The following is a 22,841-nucleotide window of genomic DNA, read 5'->3' as shown; positions in this document are numbered from 1 at the left end:
GCATACAAATCTAAATAATAAAAATAAATAAATATCATAGAAGAGGCTTTCTGGTTTTATTCCGAACATCTTTCCTGTAAATCAGAGCAGGCAATTCTCTTAAAAACAGGGATATTTGCAGCTGGTTGTATATGTAACACTCTCATATATGTAACAAATATGAATGCTACAGGTTATCCTCAACTTACAACCATTTGTTTAGTGACCGAGGTTACAACGGCACTGAAAAAGTGACTTATGACTTTTTTTCATATTTATCACTTATTGTAGCATCCCCGCAGTCATGTGATCAAAATTTGAATGGTTGGCAACTGATTCATACTTATGATGGTTGCAGTGTCCCAGGGTCATGTGATCACTTTCTGCAACCTGACAAGCAAAGTCAATGGGGGAAGCCAGATTCACTTTAAAAACATTTTCCTAACTTAAAACAGCAATGATCCATTTAACAATTGTGGCAAGAAAGTTCGTAACATGGGACAAAACCAGGGGTTGGCTGCTGGGGATTCGCAGGGGTTGGGGAGAATCTCTAGCTAATATTCTGTGCAGTTCGGACACCCCCAAATCCCACTCCTGAGTGGTCTTGCCCATCCCACCCCTCCCAGGAGACTCTACACACAAAGCCCTTTTTGGATGCAGGTAAGTGCCTACAGGAAGTTTGGGAACTTTTCTGGCCTCCAGAGGGCCTTTGGAGCCTGGGGAGGCCATTTTGCCCTACTGGAGTCTTGAAGAAAGCCTCTAAAGCCCGGGGAGGACAACCCCCCCTCCACACACACTATGGTGCAGGAGGGTGACTAGGCATGGCCACCAGGAGTAGGTTCCTCCTGTTTGGACCAATTTTCCCAACTCGGTAGGATGTCATGGAAACTGTTCGGTTGGTACTGGTCTATGGACACCACCACCTCTTTTTGGATTTTGGGGTGGGTGGGTTGTTTTTGGATTTGTTTTCCTTTCGTGCCAAGTTTCCGGCATTTTGCATGTGCTGCCATCTTGTTTTTGCCCTTTTTGGGCGGGATTTTTGGCATGGCACATATGCACATGCCCTCACAATATGGGAGGAAGTGAACTGGCGGCGAGGTAAGTTAGAACCCACCCATGGCCACATTCAACCAGCAACCGGCAGAGAACCTGTTGCTAAAATTATTGAAGGCCACCCCTGGACAAAACTCAATTAACAACTGTTTTGCTTAGCTACAGAGGTTTGGGGGTCAATTCTGGTTGTAAGTCAAGGACTACCTGTAACTCTTACATTTTCTTTATTCGAAAGGCAAGCTGATAGCTTTATTTATTTATTTATTTATTTATTTATTTATTTATCCATCCATTCATTTATTCATTCAATTTTTATGCCACCCTTCTCCTTAGACTCAGGGTGCCTTACAACATGTTAGCAATAGCACTTTTTAACCGAGCCAGCATATTGCCCCCATAATCCGGGTCCTCATTTTACCCACCTCTTTCTTTGAATCTTTTGCTGGTAACTGAATTGAAGATGTTATTTAATTGACTTGCTTATAATGAAGAAATGGGATGATGAATTTTGTATTTGTCACCTAAGATGAGGGAATCATTTATACCTGAGGTGAGTAGTTTGAGGATTTCTTTCCTTTATCTTTTTTCATATTTTTTCTTCTAATCTGTATTATCTTTGTATACCACCAATACATATATGACAAAACAAACAAATATAAATAAATAAAAAAAATATTTTATTGTTTTATTTAAAAACTTTAAATATGTATAATTAAAAAAAGATGTGCTGATAATCAACAGTTCTTGATCTAGATTTGATAATTGTGAAAGCACATAGCTTCAAAGCTAACATGTCCCTTGTAAAGTGTTAATTTTTAGAAAGGACAGGAAACCAAAACGTTACTGATCTGAACTAGTATAAGAGCCACAGAAAATCCACTTTTACTTTGGTAGTGATCAATCATTTACTTATTTTTATTCATTTACTGAGATATCCCCATAAGACTTTTCTCAAGTCCTAACCAAGGAGATTGGCGTAACAGTGTAAAACTAAGGGCTGAGATTTACTGCTGAGTCCTCATTGTTGTGGAAAACAAAAGCTTTTGGCAGCCCACTTCAATAGAACAATTTTTTCCTTTAGTTTGAGATGAATTACTGAAAAAAAAATAAGATAAAGTTACATAAAATGGAATGCTTTTACATCAATTTATCTCTCAACTCGTAAATGTGGGATTTCTCCCCACTAAGGGCATCTGCGTGAACTGATGAGGAGGCTGTTTCATTAACTACTGAGAGAAGAATGTCCAGGTGGCTAGCATGTGAATCACTCTTAGGATCTAAGCATACCACCATATTGGCACTTTTCCCCAATGTTTTTATCAACTTTTCTCCAATGTTAAATGTAAAGTATCAACTACTTTATCAACTGTGTCCTATAGCATAAACTTCAGTGGCATAAACTGGAGAATGCGGTGGCTCAGTGGCTAAGACGCTGAGCTTGTCAATCAGAAAGATTGGCAGTTTGGTGGTTCAAATCCCGATAATAGAGCTAAGTTTCTGCCAACCTAGAAGTTCCAAAGCATATAAAAATGCAAGTATAAAAATAGAAACCACCTTGGTGGAAAAGTAACAGCGTTCCGTGTGCCTTCGGCATTTAATCATGCTGGCCCAGGACAATGGGATTTAATCATGCTGGCCCAGGACACTGGTTCTTCAGCTTAGAAATGAAGATTTATTTATGTATTTATTTATTGGACTTATATGCCACCCCTCTCCGTGGATTCGGGGCGGCTTACAACATTTTAGTAAAAGATACAATAAATACAACATTTCTAGGCCAATAAATAGAATAATTAATTTAAAAATTAGCACAAGAAAATAAAAATCTGCCTTTACCTCCCAGCAATTTTCCTCCTTGCAGTTTTAGTTTCACTTTCAGTTTTAGCACAAGCAGCTGATAGTTTCAGGCTGCAGGGATTGCCATAGCCTATTGCCACTTGTCTGCAGCCTGAATAAACTGAGGGTTGGGAGGCCAATAATCAGTTGCTTGTGCTAATCAGGCTCTATGCTCTTTGCTGCAATGAGGCAAATTGCTGGGAGGCAGAAACCAAAGGGTGGGGGTGGCTGGGCCGGCTACATTCAGTGTATTAGATGCACCCAAGTTTTCATCCTCTTTTAGGGGGGAAACGATGTGTCTTATACTCTGAAAAATATGCTATTTTTTTAAAGAGTTCTTAAATTTTTATAACAATTATTTGTTACCACATCCAGCTTGACACAGATGATAGCAGTAGTTACCATTCCTATGATGCCAATGGAAATAATGTTTTAGAAAATGGGCTGAGCAAAGTTAGTATGAATGTGAATTAAACAACAAATTGAACATAAGGGGAAACTATCACATGACCATTTTAGTACTTGCCAAGCTTAGAACTGATTTATTCCCATTACATTATTTTAATGGCATTTAGTTGTATGCAGCATTTGTTAACTTTGGTAGCAATTGGGGGGAAAAACAGGTCTTTTGAATTCTATGATACTATCCTATTCATAACGAATCTGAGGCTATCGTCCAATGCCATTTTTATGAATTATTGGAAGGTGTTAAATAACTTTTTCAACAACTGTTATATATAAAATTACTATGTGTTCTAAAAATGTGTATAAATATAGAGGCGGGTTCTCTGTAGACTTTCACAGTTGCTGAAAAAGTATATATATTTTTTACCAAGTTATTACGTGATGAATACCTTCTGATTGCAGGCTTTCAGACAGCTATAAAGAATACTTATGAAGAGTAGCTATTTTGATAATGAGATAGATGTAATGTGTGAAAATACTTTAAACATCTATGTAGGAAGGTAAACTGTAAAGTAATTATTTTGGCACAGAATATTTGAAAGCAAACATGCTGCTTTACACTCATGAAAAATAACCATAATTTCATAGCTATACAAATATAAAAGAAACTGTAAGCAAAACCATTTGAGTGTTTTTTTTATATTCAACAGGACTTAAACAAGAAATTCTACTTTATCAAAAGTATGAGCTCTATCTCGCTAAGATTGCAATATAATTTAAAATGTAACAGAAATGGAAGATGAATGAAAAAGACTAAGTCAAAGGAAAAGTGAGATAACAATGGAATTCAATTTCTTTTTTTTTGTTTTGAAAACATGAGTATGAACCTACTGTCCATTCAAGGGGAGACACAAACATGAACAAACAATGAAGATTAAGAACATAAAACTTTAGCCGTAACAAATGCTGTTCAACTAGCTAATATTAAACTGAGAAACAAATCTGTATTCCTGACTAAAATAATCATTCAGCTAGTAAATCTTCAAGAAAAGGGGATAATTAGCATACATTTTCTGTAATAATATTCCTTGTTAGTAAGAAACTTATCACATCTGTCTGATGCATTAATTTATAAAATTTATATCTTGCCTACTGAATAAGGAAAGGTGATGCTCCAACGAACATCTAAATATATACTTAAGTACCTCCACAAATATAATGTAAATTGTCTAAAACATCCCTGAATCATGTGAAATTCTGGCAACTTATTTGTTAGTTCCAGATCTCTCCCAGGTGATTAAAGTTGGGCCTTTGAGATGGCTGGTGTTAAAGGTCTACATCAGAGGCCTCCAACTTTTGGGTATCAAAGATCAGTTCTGTGAATAAAGGTGTTTCCGCAGACCGGATGGGCTGCCTGCACCCCGCAGATGGAGTTTCAGTTGTTTGTGCAGATTGGTTGTTGGCATGCCACAGTGCTGGTCCATGGAATGGGGGCTGGGGATCCTTGTTCTATGTGACTCTGGAGGAAATAGATTATCTTGTCCCCTTTTAGTTGGTGATCAGGATGGAGATAGCACTAGTTGTTCTTACCAATGACACAGCTAGGATGGAGTGATGCATCTGTTTTGGTGCTCCTTGGTTTCTCAGAGGCTTTCAACAGAATCCATTATGAATAAATTTTGCATGACATGCCAAAAGTAGACAGAGATAGTGTTTTCTTTTTTCAAAAAGAATGTACTGCATATTTTATCTTCATCCAAACAATATATAAAGAATAAATGTAAAAGTGTTAAACATAAAAACTATGAAAAGTTGAATTTGCAATAATTTTATTCAACAAAATATGCCATTTTCTTCTGTGGACAAAGTAAGGGCACCTTGGCTCTATCATCTGGTATTGTCTGCTTCGTTTGCAAGAACCAATCTCGAATTAGGTTGGGAGGAATTTTTCCTCACTTCCCCTTACAAAATTTCTTCAGCTATGCAACATTTGAGGGGTTTCTGCCGTGTATCATCACAAAGCATCTCAACAGGATTTAAATCTGGACCTTGATGTGGACATTCCTGCACTTTCAATTTCTTTTCTTCATCCATTCCTTGGTGGATTTACTGGAATATGTAGGGTCATTGTAAGGTTGAATTGTCCACGTTTGGTTGAGTTTCAATTTTCTGACATGGTCTCATGTTATCTTCAGCATCATCTGGTATAATGAAAAGTTCATATAAAATGCATCATCATAGCAATTCATGATGTTGAGGTCCTGGTAAAAATGCAGTCCCAACTATAACATTTCCACTATTGTTTAACAATTTATATCAGGTTCTTCCGATGAAATGCTGTATTTGGTTCTGGTGGTATGGCCAAATAACTCTACCTTTGCCGCATGGTTCCAGAGCACATTTACCCATTGTCTTGTCTAGGACATTTATGGGGAAACTTTAGTCTTTTCCTCTCTCTTTTTTTCTGTATAACAAATGTTTCCTCCTGGCATACCTCCCACGTAGATCTAATTTGTTCAGCTTTTTCTAGTGGAAGGGTCATGCTCTTCCAAATGAGCAACACATACCAGGATTGCTTCTTTTAAGAAGAGAAGTGAACTCTCTTCATTGGAAGCAACAACTCAATATGCCTCGACTCTGGACTTGAAACCTTGTGACTTTTACTTGGACCAGGATTGACTGACACTCCTTCTACAATGTTTAGACTGTTGGACTTTGCTCAACCGCTGCTATTGCCTGCTGTTTTGGATTTGAAATTCTTTCAAGCCAAGCCTGTTGAAGGGATTTAGCTTCGCCAAAATAAAATGTTGTGAATCCGTATTTCTGTATTCACATTGCCTTTGCTGCTTGTGTGTTTGGTCCATAAACTTCTTAGTGAAGTTTGCAACCACCTCTCTGTGTTTTTACGAAGACAGGACATTTTGCCTCTGGTTATCCCTATCAACACTATCTTCCTTATTCTCTACACCAGTGATAGCGAACCTTTTTTTCCTCAGGTGCCGAAAGAGCATGGGCATGTGCTATCACACATGCACAAGTGCCCTCATAATTCAATACCTGAGGAGGGCGATAGCAGCTTTCCCCGCCCCCTCAGAGGCCCTCTGGAGGCTGGAAATGGCCTGTTTCCCAACTTATGGCGGGCCCAGTAGGCTTGTTTTTCACCCTCCCCATGCTCCAAAGGCTTCCCTGGAGTCAGGGGAGGGTAAAAATAACCTCCCTCATTCCACCCCCCCCCAGGCTCTCTGGAAGCCAGAAACATCCTCCCAGAGCCTCTGTGCAAGCCAAAAATCAGATGGCCAGCACATACATGCACATTGGAACTGAGCTAGGGCAATGGGTCATGTGCCAGGAGATATAGCTCCGCATGACACCTCTGGTACCCGCACCATAGGTTCGACATCACTGCTCTACACTGTCATAGTTATGTGCTACAATTTGGTAGAAACTTTTAGATGGCTCTGATGATCACATCCAAGATTAGAAATTATATGTAACCATGAGAATTTGAGCAGTGAAGTTCTAAATGATCGTGTCAAGAAAACCTACACTCTCCATCATAGTATGTTTAGAAGGCTACATTAACAAAAAAGTAACAGATGCCCAGCTTAAAAAGGCCAGGTATCTATTACCTTTTTGTTAAGGTTGACTCAGCCTTCCATCCTTCCGAGGTGGGTAAAATGAGGACCCGGATTGTGGGGGCAATAGCCTAGCTCTGTTAAAAAAGTGCTATTACTAACATGTTGTAAGCCGCCCTGAGTCTAAGGAGAAGGGCGGCATAAAAATCGAATGAATAAATAAATAAATAAATAAATAAATAAATAAATAAATAAATTGTATTCCAAAATTACTGAGCCTCAACATCATCATCATCATCATCATCATTATTATTATTATTATTTAGATTTGTATGCCGCTCTTCTCCGAAGACTCGGGGTGGTTAAACATTGCTTCAACACATCCAATGCAGAAATTGAATGAGGTGCCACAAACTTCCCTCCTGGCCTCTGTAGTTCTCAATAAGTTTATAAATAACTTAGATGAAGGGAAGAAATGTTTATTAAATTTGCAGAGGAGATAAAACTGAGTGATACAACTATTAGCTTATAAAGCAAAAATAAAAACACTCTTAAGAGACTAGAGAGATGGCTAGAAATAACTTTCTCTGTAAAATAGAAGCCAATGAACCAATACATAATGGGGAACATCTGCCTGGAGAATACTACTCATGATTAATTAATAGTAATTAATTGCAAACTGAATCAGCAGCAGATGCAATTTGAGGCAGGAATAGAAATATCATTCCCAAATCAAGGAAAATAACTGTTCAATTGAACTGCATATTGGTTAGACCCTATCTTGAGATTAGTTTTGAGCACCATACTTTAAAAAATGTTTCAGACAAAGATAATAGTTTAGAGAATGGCAAGAGGGATGATTATGGAATATGAAGCTAAGTGGCACTACATTCAAGGCAAATAATTGGAAGCACACAACTTTGAAAAGGAGGAAACACAAGGGAAATCATAGCTAGCTCTTTTTTATTTTATTTATTATTTATTATTTGGATTTGTATGCCGCCCCTCTCCAAAGACTCGGGGCGGCTCACAACAAGTGAAAAAACAATCCAATACATAATCCAATTAATTAAAATATTAAAAGTTTTTTTAAAAAACCCTATACTAACATACACACACACAAGCATACCATGTATAAATTCAGCGGGCCCAGGGGGAGATGTTTAGTTTCCCCATGCCTGACGGCAAAGGTGGGTTTTGAGAAGTTTACGGAAGGCAGGAAGAGTAGGGGCAGTTCTGATCTCCGGGGGAAGTTGGTTCCAGAGAGTCGGTGCGGCCACAGAGAAGGCTCTCCCCCTGGGGCCCGCCAACCGACATCGTTTAGTTGACAGGACCCGGAGGAGGCCCACTCTGTGGGACCTAATCGGTCGCTGGGATTCGTGCGGCAGAAGGCGGTCTCGGAGGTATTCTGGTCCGATGCCATGAAGGGCTTTAAAGGTCATAACCAACACTTTGAATTGTGACCGGAAACTGATTGGCAGCCAATGCAGACTGCAGAGTGATGATGCAGGTATCAACTACCTGCAAGGATGTTGCATAGAGGATAGTAGAGCATACATAGAATAATGGATTTAAGTTACACAATAAAAGAATCTTGTTAACAGTAAGAGCAGTTTGATAGAGGAACCATTCTCCAAAGATGATGATGGGTTTACCTTTACTGAACATTTTCAAGCAAAAGATAAGAAACCATAAATGGTACATGTTTAGGGTTCTTAAAAATAGCAGAGGATTGGGAGTTAGGATTTCAATAGCCTCTTGTAAGTCCATAATTTTTATGATCACAAATTCTCAGCCCCCCATATTGTGTATATTTTTTCTGATCATTTGTAAAATATATCAGGACAATATATCATTTCGGGGAGCAGCTTCATAGCTGGAGATAACACATTCTTCTTGCATTTTAAAGTTTCTGGTAAACTATAATTGTGAAATTATAGCATTTTTTGTAACCATGCTTTTTTCCTATTATCTCTAATAATGGTTGCACAATGCTGGAATGACTTGAGATGGGGAAATACAACCTAACAGCATTGACAGACAGACATTAGAAATTGGAAAGGGAAAAATGAAAGTAATTATTATCTTGAGCCCAGTAACCGGAATCTTTAGTGAGGCAAGAGCTCCAGTAAATTGGGAAATAATCAATTTATAAGCAAGATAAAGGTTCAGTACTACAAAGAGAAAGATCCAGATTTCTTCCAGACTGACATAAGTCAACCTACCCCCTAAACCAACTGATTTTGTGAGTACAGTGTTCCCTCGATTTCCGCGGGGGATGTGTTCCGAGACCGCCCGCGAAAGTTGAATTTCCGCGAAGTAGAGATGCGGAAGTAAATACACCATTTTTGGCTATGGACAGTATCACAAACCTTCCCTTAACACTTTAAACCCCTAAATTACCATTTCCCATTCCCTTAACAACCATTTACTCACCATTATTACTGGTACTCACCATTGAATAAGACACTTAGTGATCCTGATATTTATAAACATAATTATTTATTAACAATAATTTGTTTTTGTTATTTATTTGCAAAAATTATTAGTTTGGCGATGACATATGATGTCATTGGGTGGGAAAAACCGTGGTATAGGAAAAAAACCACGAAGTATTTTTTAATTAATATTTTTTTTAAAACCGTGGTATAGGCTATTCGCGAAGTTCGAACCTGCGAAAATCGAGGGAACACTGTACATACAAATTTGGATCAGTTTCTAAACTGCTGCAACATGTATTCATTTCCCAAGAGCCTTTATTTTAGGTTTATGCTCACCTCTTGGGAGAGTAAAAGATGTGACATATTCTTGTAATTTAGGACTGATACTGATCATTTGGCAAAGTGAACTGGATAGCAGGAATAAAACCTAGGCAGGTAAGTTGAATGTATGAGTAAAATAAACCATTATTTGGGCTACAAATTAAAAAGTGAATAATAGCAAAATAAAGAATAGGCTGAAGGATCTATTAAAATAGATTTTTTTCAGAGCCACAAAGTAAAAAAGGAATATAATAGAACATTATGGAATGCTCATTCATTAATATAGATACAAATTCAAATGCTAAATAATATCTTATCTATCAAATACCATGTGGATATTTAGTGGATTATTTTCATTAGAAAAGAACATAAAACTTAAGTTCTCTCTTCTCTTGAATACCCCTTTTATTTTAAAACTCAATTGCAAAAATTATATTAATATACAAAGCTAAAAAACAGCAACCACCAGGATCTGAAATTCTATGAATTTAACTGAAAGCAAATGTTGTGTAATTCTAGAGGGCTGATTTCAAGTAAATGTACTTATAATTGGAATGGAAGAGAAGTGTAATTAAATCACTAGCTGAATATACAAGAAATAAAATGGCAAGCAAGACTGCCATGACAGCAATAGTAAATTTGGAAATACATGGTACTAGCAGTAGCTTGCACCTGCCAGTGATACAATATAATTGATAAATTATGCCAATGAGTTTTTAAGTGGATGAAATTGCATAATGCATCTTATATTTCCTATCATTAAAAAAATCATCATGATTTTACTCCTTAGGAATTACCCAATAAAACAGGCACGGTGATAATTATATCATCTATCCTTATTTAAGATGTATATATATATATATTTGTGCACAAGCATTTCTTTTTTCCATCCCCTTCATCTTCATAGTTTTTGCTCTGATATAGATTGTTTTGCTTTTGAGATTTTCAGAGTATACCAAAACTCCCATAAAACCAATTGTAATTTTAGGGGGTACTAGATTGTCATTAAGATCAAAATTTCCTACCAAGACTGCTTCCTTTCTATCTCACTAATGTAAAATGTCATACAATAATGTTGTTGGAACATAACATGCATTATAAATATCTACATTTTCATACAGAGAGAAAGAGAGAGAGAGAGAGAGATGATGATGAGAGACTACAGAAAGGTTTTTCTGCCCTTCTAGAAAAGTCTAATATTAAAGTATGAAAGAGAATTAAAGCAGAAATCATGACTATGACAGCTAGAAGTTCCTCTAATAGAACTAATTTACATAGTTGAGCTATTTGGAAAATTATACCTTTTGTTCGCATGTCTAACTTTTCTTCAAAAAGTAAGAAACCCTTCCAGGCACTTTTTTAAACCAAAAAAATATGTAACAAGTGGTTTCAAATGATTTCTCCCACTGAAGCCTACAAACAATGGCAACTACAGTCACATTTCCTACAATTTCTCTTATACACAAAAACATACACTTCTCTTATAAATGTTCTCCTACATACATCATTTAGCATTTACTCAAACAATAAAATTTTCAATTAAATTAAAGGAACAGATAAGGAAAACTGAAATCTTATATATCTGTTTCTTGAAGTAACTGCTTTTGGTGTGATGGGTGACCATAGAAATTTGATACATAAATAACAAACTTTTCACTCAAACAAATGGGAGATGCTTCCAAAGTATCTGTAAGGAATGACAACAATTGACTCTACAGGTAAACTGCATTGTTATTGAGCAGGAAAAGCTAGTCCTTCTAGACAGCTTCACCCTTATTCTGATTCTTAGTTCAAAGACTTCAGAAGTAATAAATAAGAATTTGTTTCAATAGAGCTTTCAGATGTTACACTAACTAATTTTCCTACTAAGAATAAGCACCCAAACAATTGACAGGTTTAAAGCTTTCAAGAAACAAAAATCCAGGTCGCCCAATAGTTGTGCCTCTAGGATCACTGTATTGGTTGGCAGGACTATATAGTCCCTTAAAACAGGATGCTATTTCAAACATAAATATCAAACATTTTAAAAAGACATTTGGATAATTCTTATTGCATCTTAGGGGGACATCCTAAGTATTTTTTGTTCAGCATAAAAAACACAATCTTCTACTCTTGCGTTCAAGCTGGTCTAACAAAAGGCTACGCAATATTCTTATATATACAAGGTGTCTTATTTGGTTTCTTTCACTTCTTAGCAAATGGGGGTTACTCAGCAAAGCTCAAGTTGTAAAATTGGAGATTTTGGGGGTGGGGGAGGTAGGTAGAAGAGAACAGACTGTATCTATGATGCCAGTAAATTAACAGTCTTTAGAGATAGTGAACACCATTGTTTCATTTTCTGGGACCATTCCTTCCCTACGCCAAAGACATGTTATTTGCAAAAAGGAGATAGCTGAAACCACTTGTTTTGAGGCTAGAGAAGCACCATATGATTCCTGACAAATCTATATTTTCTTTTATGTACACTGAGAGCCTATGCACCAAGACAAATTCCTTGTGTGTACAATCACACTTGGCCAATCAAGAATTCTATTCTATTCCATTCTATTCTTACATGGAGACTCAACACTTGTGTATGTATGGGGGGGGGAAATACTTCTTGAGTAGCTGTTGGAAAACCTACATCTGACAAATTCAGATGTGACAAAAGACAAAGTCCTTGTGTGTCCAATCACACTTGGCCAATAAATAATTCTTTTCTATCTATGAATGAACTAGCACTGATGACGCCAATTCCATCCATATTATACTGCTCAAAAAATTAAAGGGAACACTCAAATAACACATCCTAGATCTGAATGAATGACATATTGAATATTTCATTTGCACAACTATTCCACTTGCACAACAGCATGTGAAATTAATTGTCAATCAGTGTTGCTTCCTAAGTGGACAGTTTGATTTCACAAAAATTTGATTTACTTGGGGTTATATTCTGTTGTTTAAGTGTTCCCTTTATTTTTTTTGAGCAGTGTATATTCAAGAGCAGTTTGCCAGGTTTTGCTGCAGTAACTATCCCTTTAATGTTGAAGACAGGAAACATCATTCTAACACTTTCAGTAACTACTGTATATCGAAATGTATTCAATGTATCAAGCAGCCAGTCCTCAAGTTTTTTTTAAAAAGCATACGTACACGGCGTCCATCGGACAAAAGTGCTGCCAGAAGTAGAAAAACAGAAAACGAGGCAGCGGGTTGTTTAGGGAGGGGGGCGCACATGGCGAGCCTGCGGAGAGGGCAGCGCCGAGGCACCGGGTTATCGTTTGGCGCGCGACTCCCCCGCCGGCTTCGCCCACCCACCTTCGGTGTTTGGCCGCATATCCCCCCCCCCCCAAAAAAAAACACCCGCGAAGTTGGGACGTCGAAATTCTCCGGCGAGCCGTCTCCCTCGCCCGAATGGAAACCTTTGCCCTCCCCGCCTGGTGGGTCGCCTCACGCGCGGGATTAGGGGGCCAGGCCAGAGCTCCCTCGCAGAGCCCCCCACGCGAGGCGCCAGGACGGAGTTCGGCGGGTTCTGGCGTCCGAGTCCCCCCGTTCTCCCGCTCACCTGGGAAGAGCTCCATGGCCCCTCCGCCCGGTCCTTCAGCAGCGGTTCGCCTTTCGCGCCGCCGCCGTGGCTGCAGCCGCCGCCGAGCCCGGGAGGACGCCCCGGGATGGCATCTCTCTCCTCTCCTTCTGCTACTTTCGCCTTGCTTTTCCTCCGGCTCCCTTGGCTTGCTCGAGTCCTTTCAGCCCCTTCTTCCCTTTCGGCTTTAGTCTGCCCCCCCTCCCCTCACAAACCCTCCTGGGGCTCTGCCGGTTGCCTCACGCGGCGCGGCTAAAACGCACAAACGCCGGCCGAGGAGCGAAGAGCTTCTTCCTCTATTGGTCCCGCCGGTGCGGATCCAAGCCCGGGAGGAGGCGATTGTGTCCCCGATCAAAGGCAGCGGCCAGATCCCATTTCAAAACAGAGCGGGAGGGAGGAGCGGGGAGACTGTGGGACGGCTTCTTCTCCTTTTTTTTTTTTAAAAAAAAAAGTTAATTTATTTCTGAGAAGATCCTCCTCTCCAATCTTGACGCAATCCCCAGGCGGCTCAGAGGGGGTGGGAACCTGTTCCATTGCCGGAGGCGTTTGTCAAAAGGCCGAGGAAATCTGTCCCTATCAGGCTCCTTTCCCCCCTTTACCTCAGGCGTGGCTGGGCGGGTAAACTTCACCCCGCGTGCAAAAGCAAAAACAACTCCCGGCCCTCAAACTTTAGCCCATTAGAGACATTTCTTTCTACCCTTCTTTGCCTCGCCCTCCACACAACACATCCATTTCTCCCACTGCCAGAAAAGTCAAGTTTTTTTCCCTTTCTTTCTAGGGCATCTTTGTGTTTGTGAAACACCCCAAAACTAACCAGCCTCGCTGAGCCATATGGATTGTGTAAACTGAGGCGCTGTGCTCACTTTATGATGTAGTGTGTTTTACAAGCCGAGGAAGCTAATGGACGCATTATGGTTAACTAAGGAGTAAATCTCCTCATGAGAATATATTTGAAAAAGCATCTGAACTCAAGGCAAGAAATGAGGTACCTACTTTTTTCCCCCCTCCTGGGGAAAAAAAATATTTCTACACTGATTGGTCTTCAAGGCTTTGAAGAAAACACCCTTCATAGAAACATAGAAGACTGACAGGCAGAAAAAGACCTCATGGTCCATCTAGTCTGCCCTTATACTATTTCCTGTATTTTATCTTACAATGGATATATGTTTATCCCAGGCATGTTTAAATTCGGTTACTGTGGATTTACCAACCACGTCTGCTGGAAGTTTGTTCCAAGGATCTACTACTCTTTCAGTGAAGACAACTTTGAATAAATATACATTGTGTTTTCAGATTGATGGGTACAGTGGTTACAGAAGAAAACCTATGTTTAAGGGAGGGAAATCAGTTTTTTTTTTAAAAAAGGAAACCGGAAATAATATGTAATAACAACACACAAATTCAAGATTGTCCCTGATTTTGACAGGAACTTCTGGATCTTTGTAAAATAAATATATAGCAAAGTATCAGGTTGGATCCAGAAGATATAACACTGGACATGAAGCTGAAAATCTAAATGGCATATGGTATCTTTTTCAAATTGCCAGCAAATATGTCAGGGGCAGGATCAGCCAATACTTTATTACACTAAGAAAGGTGCATGGTCGAATCAAATTTTTCCATAGCAGATTGTAAAAATGGCTGCATTATTATTATACACTCTGAACATCTGGCTAACAGTCAACCAGATGTTCAGACTGGATTTGGCATTTTTATCCACCTGTCAACTCCTTGCCAAGAACCTGGAGTAGGCGGTGATGTTTGATAATGTTAAATATATCCTTGCAGGATGTAAGCTGTTCGGAATAAAGCTGACTTTTGCTATTGACTGATGGTGATTTTGGCAAAACATATGATGTTCAGGTGGTGCTCCAGTTGTTTTGGGGTTGCACCCAAGGTGCCTATTACTATCAATACTATATTTATTTTTTTTACCACAGTCACTTTGTGTTATTATGTTATCACTGTTATTATGTTGTATTAGTGCTATTCTGGTAGTACTGAAAAAATGTTGACTACAATCTGGGTGTTCAAGTGCCCAGCTCACTTTTACAGTATTGTAGGAAGCTGTGGTCATGTGGTAACCATTTCCATAAGCAAAGTCATTGGGGAAGCTGGCACGGAAGGTCACAAGTTACTTTGATAAGTGACTCATTCATGACTTGTGCGCTCCCCAGTCTCTCATGATTTGCACACAGTCTGAGCTGGCCCTCCTGTAAGGCCTGCATAACCTGTGCCAGTCCTTCCCAGCATCCCCCTAAGGCAGGGATAGGCAAAGTTGGCTCTTCTATGGCTATTCTCTTCATGAGCTAGCATGATTGGCTCAGGAATTCTGGGAATTGAAGTCCACAAGTCACAGAAGAGCCAACTTTCCCTACCCTTGCCCTAGGGGCACCCCTGTCCCAGGCATGTTTAAATTTAAAGAGCCTAGGTGGTGCAGTGGTTAGAGTGCAGTACTGCACTCTAGGAGCCTCGGTGGGGCAGTACTGTACTGCAAGCTACTTCTGCTGATCAACGGCTGCCAACAGTTTGGCAGATCGAATCTCAGTAGATTCAAGGTTGACTTAGCCTTTCATCCTTCCATGAAGACCCAGAATATGCTTATTCTCTGTAAACCGCTTAGAGAGGGCTGTAAAGCACTGTGAAGCAGTATATAAGTCTAAATGCTATTGCTATTGCTACATCAACTGGGACTAGCTCCGATTGCCAACACTAAGCAATGTGGTTGTTTAAAATTGAGCTTTACCACCATTTCACTTAGCAATGGCAATTCTTAGCTGTCCTAAGCTAAGAACTACTTGAATTTAATTGGAATGTTCATGTTGGACAATAGATGTTAGTTAGGTGTTACGGTTAGATAATACTGATATAATTTTCCTAAAAATTATTTTAAAGGTAAGGTATTATTTCAGGAACTGTTACATGTATAACATTTATTTCATCAATACCTTTGAATAAAGCAATTATATTCTTATTATCCCATTTTTTCCCTCCCACCCGCAACCTTTATTGAACAGTTCTTAGACAAATGGAAACCTTTTAAATTAATACCTCATAAAGTTCTCCTTTCAGTTGTGAATATATAAAAAGAAGAAATGAAGTCAGTGAATTGAAGTGAGTGTTCCATATGCTATTGGAGCAGGACAAAATGGAGCAATAAAGTTTTAAATTGGATACATTCTTGATGATATAGGATTTTATAATCAAATTACTTGTACAAGAAGCTTTTTTTTGAAAATGGCCCACAAAGGGTTAGTGAAATACTTTTTTTTAATGTTTAAAAGAATACTCCAACAAATAGGTTTTAAATCACGGAAAACTGATAATATGAAGATAGAAAATCTATGTTGTACTATATCTAGAGATAGTCCTTGTTTATTGACCACAATTGGGACTGGCAACTTGATTAAGTGAAGGTCCAGATGTTGTGGGTGCTATATCACAGGAGGCTTTTAAAGAAGAGATGGAACATTTATCTGTCCAGAATAGCACAGGTCTCCTGTTCAAGTAGAAGATTGGACTAGAAGACCTCCAGATGTTTTCCCACTCTGTTGTTTTAAGTGGTCACTAAGTGAAACAGAGACTGTGCTTATGATCTTGCATCAGTTTTCCTTTGCTTTACAGATCTGTGAAGATCATAAATGCAATGAAAGTTGGTTTTCATCACTGTTGTCACTCTGAACAGTTGCTGAACAAAGACTATCTGTATTACACAAGTACCTTCAAAATATATTTCTAAGAGGAGGAAAAGATGTATTGAAAAGTTATCATGCTTTTCAGTAGGATTCTATTTTTTAATTGTTTACTCCTCCCAAATATACTTCAACCCAAAGTTCTCACTTGAGACACAAATGACCAAGCTCAAATGACCACATTATACAAGGACCCAGCCTTCTGGGGAAGGTTCTAATGGTCGAATAAGATAGAACAAAAAGAAGATGAGAACTATGTACAACAAGATATATGATCTCCATGAGGCAAATATATGAAGCTGCTAATTGTCAACAACAACCTGATGGAACGTAATCAACCAACCAACCAACCAACCAATAATGTCATCAAAAATTTGTCACAAGGGAACTTCCACTTTATACAATGTTTACATTGTATGAGCACATGCATTAAAATTCCAGTCAAGATTAGTGAAAATTATAAAAGTGCATATAAAGAATAACATATCCCCTGGTTGGTAACAAGCTTGCAAAGTAAATAGGCTGGTTGGCATTGTGTCAAAAAAGCAATGAGGTTAGTTTGCTTCTCTAGTGAATTGGGAATGGGTTTAGAGAAAACAAATGTCTTATGAAATATATTGAAGGAAAACATAAGTTAATATGTCATGTTGCTTCTGAGTATAAAAATTAATATGGAAAGTATGCACTCCTTAGTGATTGCTTGAAATTGTTGACAATTTACATTCCAATTTTAGCTATTACTCAGGTATTAAACTATAATTCCTATTTTCCTCCAGCCCATATGATCATAGCTTATAATATTTGTCAGGACCTCTCCTCCTTTTTTAGAATTCAAGTTATTTTTCTCTTTAAACCAGATTTAATTGGGCAATCCTTCAAACGGAATATGCACCCTATGAAAGAAATGACTTCTGTAAATTGGATGCATGATCACCCTAGTGTACGTAAAATTTTTTGTAACTTTTTTGTACTGTTTCTACTAATTTTGCCTATACAAGATGTCTTTGACCTATGACTACAACGGGGATCATAATTTCCATTGCTAAGCAGGATGTTGTTAAGTGAGTCACACTCAAATTTTATGTTTTTTTGCCATAGTTGCTAAACAAATCAATGCAGTTGTTAAGTGAACCATCCAGATTAAGCAAATCTGATTTCTCCATTCCCAATTGGGAAGATTACAAATAGTGATTAAATGATCCTGGGATTCTACATCATCATAAATACATGCTCAAATTTGGATCATGTGACGGTGGAGATGCTGCAATGGCTGCAAGTATGAAGACTGGTTGTAAGTCACCCTTTTTCAGTGCTGCTGTAACTTCAAATGATTGTAAATCGAGGACCACCTATAGCCTATTTCTCTTTAAGCACATAATCTATTTTCCTTTTGAGCCCCACCTTGGTTTATTTCATTGATGAGCATTCAGATCCAATTCCAGGTTGGATCTGAGTAGGCATGTATACACATTGAGTTATGAACGCTGTGATAAAATATTACAAATGTATTATCATTATATTCTAAATTAAACCCTCCCCACTATTCAATCTGTACTTTGGGAAGTAGCCCTGGTAAAAGACAAGACAGAATACTCCCATTAAATATCACTTAATAAGTCAAGATTAGACCTATATGCTGCGCTACTGTTAAAGTTCTCATTTTACACTGCAGGAGGTGAAGGAGCTCAGAGAGACTAAAGATATAGAATGAACACTAGAAAATGATCAAAATCACAATGCAGATTAATATAGCATTGTTGGTTTGAGCTCCGAACTTGGTGATTTGGTTGCAAACATTTCATTCCCACTTGAGGAGACCTTTTCAGTGCGCTTTGGATTGTGCTTGTCTGGGGGAGCACTAGCCTTAAAATACTTTCCTGAATCCTGGTCTGACTTAAAACCAAGGATGATGAGTCAGCAACTGCACCCAGCCAATCACATAACCTGAAATCAGACCAAGACTCAGCAAGTTATTTAAAGGCCAGTGCTCCCCACGACAAGCATAATTCAAAGCGCACTGAAGATGTCTCCTCAAATAAAATGTTTTCAACCAAATCATCAAGCTTAGAGCTCAAACCAACAACATAACTACCAACTTGAGCTACTAGTATTTAAAGACATTTCAAATTAATATACTGCATAATATATAGCACAATATAAAATAAAAAACTATGAAGTGATATTCATTAATCTGTTATATTTATATTCAATATTTTAACCATTGAAAAATAAAATAAAACATGGCCCATAATTAAATGAACATGCCATGTGCACAACCTAATAAATGAAAAGAGTTCGTGTACTTTCATTTCACTGCAGTATTTACATTTATATGTATTTATATGTTGATATTGGCAGGAGGAGCTGACTGGACATTGTAGGAGCACAGATTTAATACCCAGTTTTGCTTTAATCCAAACTCATCATCTTCAGTATTTAATTACTGCAAGTCTATCATGTGTGCTTAAGGAAAATATACACATTACACTAAATTATTGTCAAAAGTATAAAATGAGGCTTCTCCTGTTAATGCATAGAATTTATTTATTTATTCAATTTCTAGGCCGACCTTCTCTTGAGACTCAGGGCAGCTTACCACATAAATTTAACGCAGAAATCAGAATTAATCTAAAACAACCCAATCTAATAAAAAACTTTAAAACAATTTACTCAACCATCCCAACTCATACATCAATCTATCATACCAATCATTCAATCAATGGCAAGGACTGGAATAAGATGACCAGTTCAACAGCCCAAGGCCTGTCAGCGCAAATGTGTTTTCAAGCTCTCCTGAAAGGCTGGGAGAGTAGGAACCATGCAGATCTCCAGGGGGAGTTGATTCCAGAGGGTGGGGGCAACCACAGAGAAGGCCCTACCCCTAGGGCCCGCCAGCCAGCATTGTTTGGCACATGGGACCTGGAGAAAGACAACTCTGTGTGCCTATGTGAGGCAAGAGACAGTCCCAAAGGTAATCCAGCCCTAAGCCATGTAGGTCTTTAAAGGTTAAAACCAACACTTTGTGAATTGTGTTCAGATTTAGCATTTAACTATCTGCTAAGACCATTGGTGCAATCCTATTCATTTGTGCTTATCTGTAGAATATACCAGTTTCAACATTTCTTTACAGAGTTGCATAAAACACTCGACAGATTCAAGCACTGGGCCCAGTCCAGCAATTCAGTGGTCAGAAATGTAAGGTCCTACACTTAGAAAACCCCCCAAATGTATAGATATAGAATAGGTTCAACAATAGTAACTGTAAGAGGGATCTAGCTGTCCTCGTGCACTATCCCTTTAAGTATGAGCCAGCAATGTGCTCAACGCCAGTGTGGGGTGCAGAGGAGAACAATAATGATGGTCTGGATGCTAAATTGTATGACAAACAGTTAAGCCTAAACATGTGTAGCTTATTAAAGAGAAGAATCAGGAAGACATGATAGCTACCTTCCACTGCTTGAGGGACTGTCACAAAGAAGATGGGATTGACTTATTCTCTAGGGCAGTGTTTCCCAACCTTTTTTGAGCCATGGCACATTATTCACATTTACAAAATCCTGGGGAACATTGAGCTCCGGACGTGTTGCTAGACGCCGTACATGCTGGCGTTGCGCTGGGCATGGGCGTGGGGCTGGAGCCTCCATCCCGGCCCAGCCAGCAGGCAAGTGCCAGCCACGCAATGCCAGCATGTACGGTGTACAGCAACATGTCCAGCCGCCGCTGTCGGTGCCTCTGTCCTGGAGTTCTGGCTCACAGCCAACCACCCTGCTGCCGCCCCACGGCTACTGCTCGGTGCCGCTGCTGCCGCCGCCCTCCCACCAGGCCCCAAAGCTCACTTGCTGCCACCACCAGGGAAGCTCCAGCTGGGCGGGGCGCTGCAGCTGCCGGAAAACTTGGAAGGCACAAAGAAGGAAGCTCAGCTTCCGGTCTCACAACTTTTTGCTCTTCGCACTCTCAGCAAAAAGTTGTGAGACCAGAAGCTGAGCTTCCTTCTTCGCGGCACACCTGACCATGTCTCGCGGCACACTAGTGTGCCACTGCACACTGGTTGGGAAACACTGCTCTAGGGCACTAGAGAGCAGAACAGGAAGTAATGGAAGCTTGTCAAAGAGAGACAAATTTTCTGGCAGTAAAAGCAGTTAATCAATAGAATAGCTTGCCTCTTGGAGTTGTGTGCGATCCATCATTGACGTTTTCAAAAATAGACTGGACAACCATTTGACTAGGATGGTATAAGACTCCTGTTTTGAGCAGGGGGTTGGACTAGAAGATCTCTGGGGTCCTTTCCAGACCTATGATTCTATGCATCAACAGGAGAAGCCTCATTTTATATGTTTGACAATAATTTAGTGTAATGTGTATATTTTCTTTAAGCACACATGATGGACTTGCAGTAATTAAATACTGAAGATGATGAGTTTGGATTAAAGCAAAACTGGGTATTAAATCTGTGCTCCTACAGTGTCCAGTCAGCTCCTCCTGCCAATATCAACATATAAATACATCATTACTGCAGTGAAATGAAAGTACACAAACTTAATTATGAAATATAATTAAATATAAAAACAATTCCTATGGCTCAGTTGGAACAAATGAAAATCCATATAGAAAATGCAAAAATGGGCAAGGAAGAATGTATTCAAAGAAGGAATTTCTAAGGTAATACTGATTCCATTACTTTTATATTTATCAGAAGATACCTTTTACACATACTGTACCTTAAACAGAGAAATTATAATTCCAACAACAAAGAATATTAAAAGTGGACACAATGTATCTTTAATTGGAAATACAGTGTTACCTCTACTTACAAACTTAATTCATTCCTGACCAGGTTTTTAAGTAGAAAAGTTTGTAAGAAGAAGCAATTTTTCCCATAGGAATCTATGTAAAAGCAAATAATGCGTGAGATTGGGGAAACCACAGGGAGGGTGGAGGCCCTGTTTTCTCCCAGGAGATTCCTAGAGAGGCCCCACAGAGGCTTCTCCCCACCTTTTCCGGCCCTGTTTCCTCCCAAGAGATTCCTAAAGAGGCCCCACGGAAGCTTCTCTCTGCCTTTTCTGGTTACAGTTTCTGAGACTAGGGTTTGTAAGTAGAAAATAATTCTTGAGAAGAGGCAAAAAAATCTTGAACATCTGTTTCTTATCTAGAAAAGTTCATAAGTAGAGGCGTTCATAGGTAGAGGTACCATTGTACCACTGAATTAAAATGGGATATTTTTGGCGAAATAATTTGCCATCATGAGAGAGAGAGAGAAAGAGAATATGCAGTTTGTGGGATGGGAGGGCAGGAAGGACTTTAAATCATCTATCCGTCCATTAATCAGTTGGTTCTTGGACAGCAGTCTGAGCATGCATAAAGGTTATCTCATCGTAACACTCCATGATCTATTACATTGTCTCTCTATACAGTAGTTCTTTCTAAGTGGAATCTATACACATAAATTAACCTTTTCATTTTTCATATAAATATGCTGGTTATATATTTGCTTTTTGAATGAGAGGATCATGTTGTTTGCAAAGGATCACAACTTTTAATTCTAACTTTTCAAATAGCATTTCACAAGTAGCCTTGAGTGAAAATGAACACGAACATTAGGAAATTAATTTCTGTTGCCCATGTTAGTCATAAACGTGCAGTTTTGCAGCAGAAATGCTGATGCATTTGGAAGGCCACAGCCCACTATAAGCAATTCCTAAATCATCCTAAATCCCAATCCCTTGTCATATAGGTTAAGGTTTCAAGGTATCATAGTGCTCCCTAATACAGGTTGAATGCTAGTTTTGGGGTTCCCTCAGTCCATTGGAGAGAGTGCTAGTGTCACTTATGGTGTTTTGAGGAGCTGAAAGAGAAGATGGACACCATCTATTTGAAGATTATTAGAAAAGTTTGGAGAATGGGAATTTCTGCTGTATTGAAAAAGTCCTAATACTAATTGTATTGTTTCTGTGCAACTAATTTTAAAGCTTCTAAA

The 22,841-nt window shown here is 38.8% G+C and overlaps 1 protein-coding gene across 2 annotated transcripts in view; it reads right to left on the bottom strand.

The window, feature by feature from the left end:
• Positions 1 to 22,841, bottom strand: part of SULF2 (sulfatase 2) — a 329,460-nt gene that overhangs the window by 117,431 nt on the left and 189,188 nt on the right. Inside the window, exon 1 of one of the 2 annotated variants that reach the window (XM_070744662.1) lies at positions 13,158 to 13,669. The exons of the other annotated variant lie outside the window; for it this stretch is intronic. Within the exon in view, the coding sequence (XP_070600763.1) occupies positions 13,158 to 13,173 (16 nt within the window). The 5' untranslated portion in view covers positions 13,174 to 13,669. Of the gene's footprint in view, positions 1 to 13,157; positions 13,670 to 22,841 lie in introns of those variants that run through there. 2 annotated transcript variants of the gene reach the window in all.

Source organism: Erythrolamprus reginae, chromosome 3 (genome assembly GCF_031021105.1).
Source record: "Erythrolamprus reginae isolate rEryReg1 chromosome 3, rEryReg1.hap1, whole genome shotgun sequence".
Lineage (NCBI taxonomy): Eukaryota > Metazoa > Chordata > Lepidosauria > Squamata > Dipsadidae > Erythrolamprus > Erythrolamprus reginae.
The sequence above is the reverse complement of the archived record's forward strand: the minus strand, read 5'-3'. Positions and strand labels throughout refer to the sequence as shown.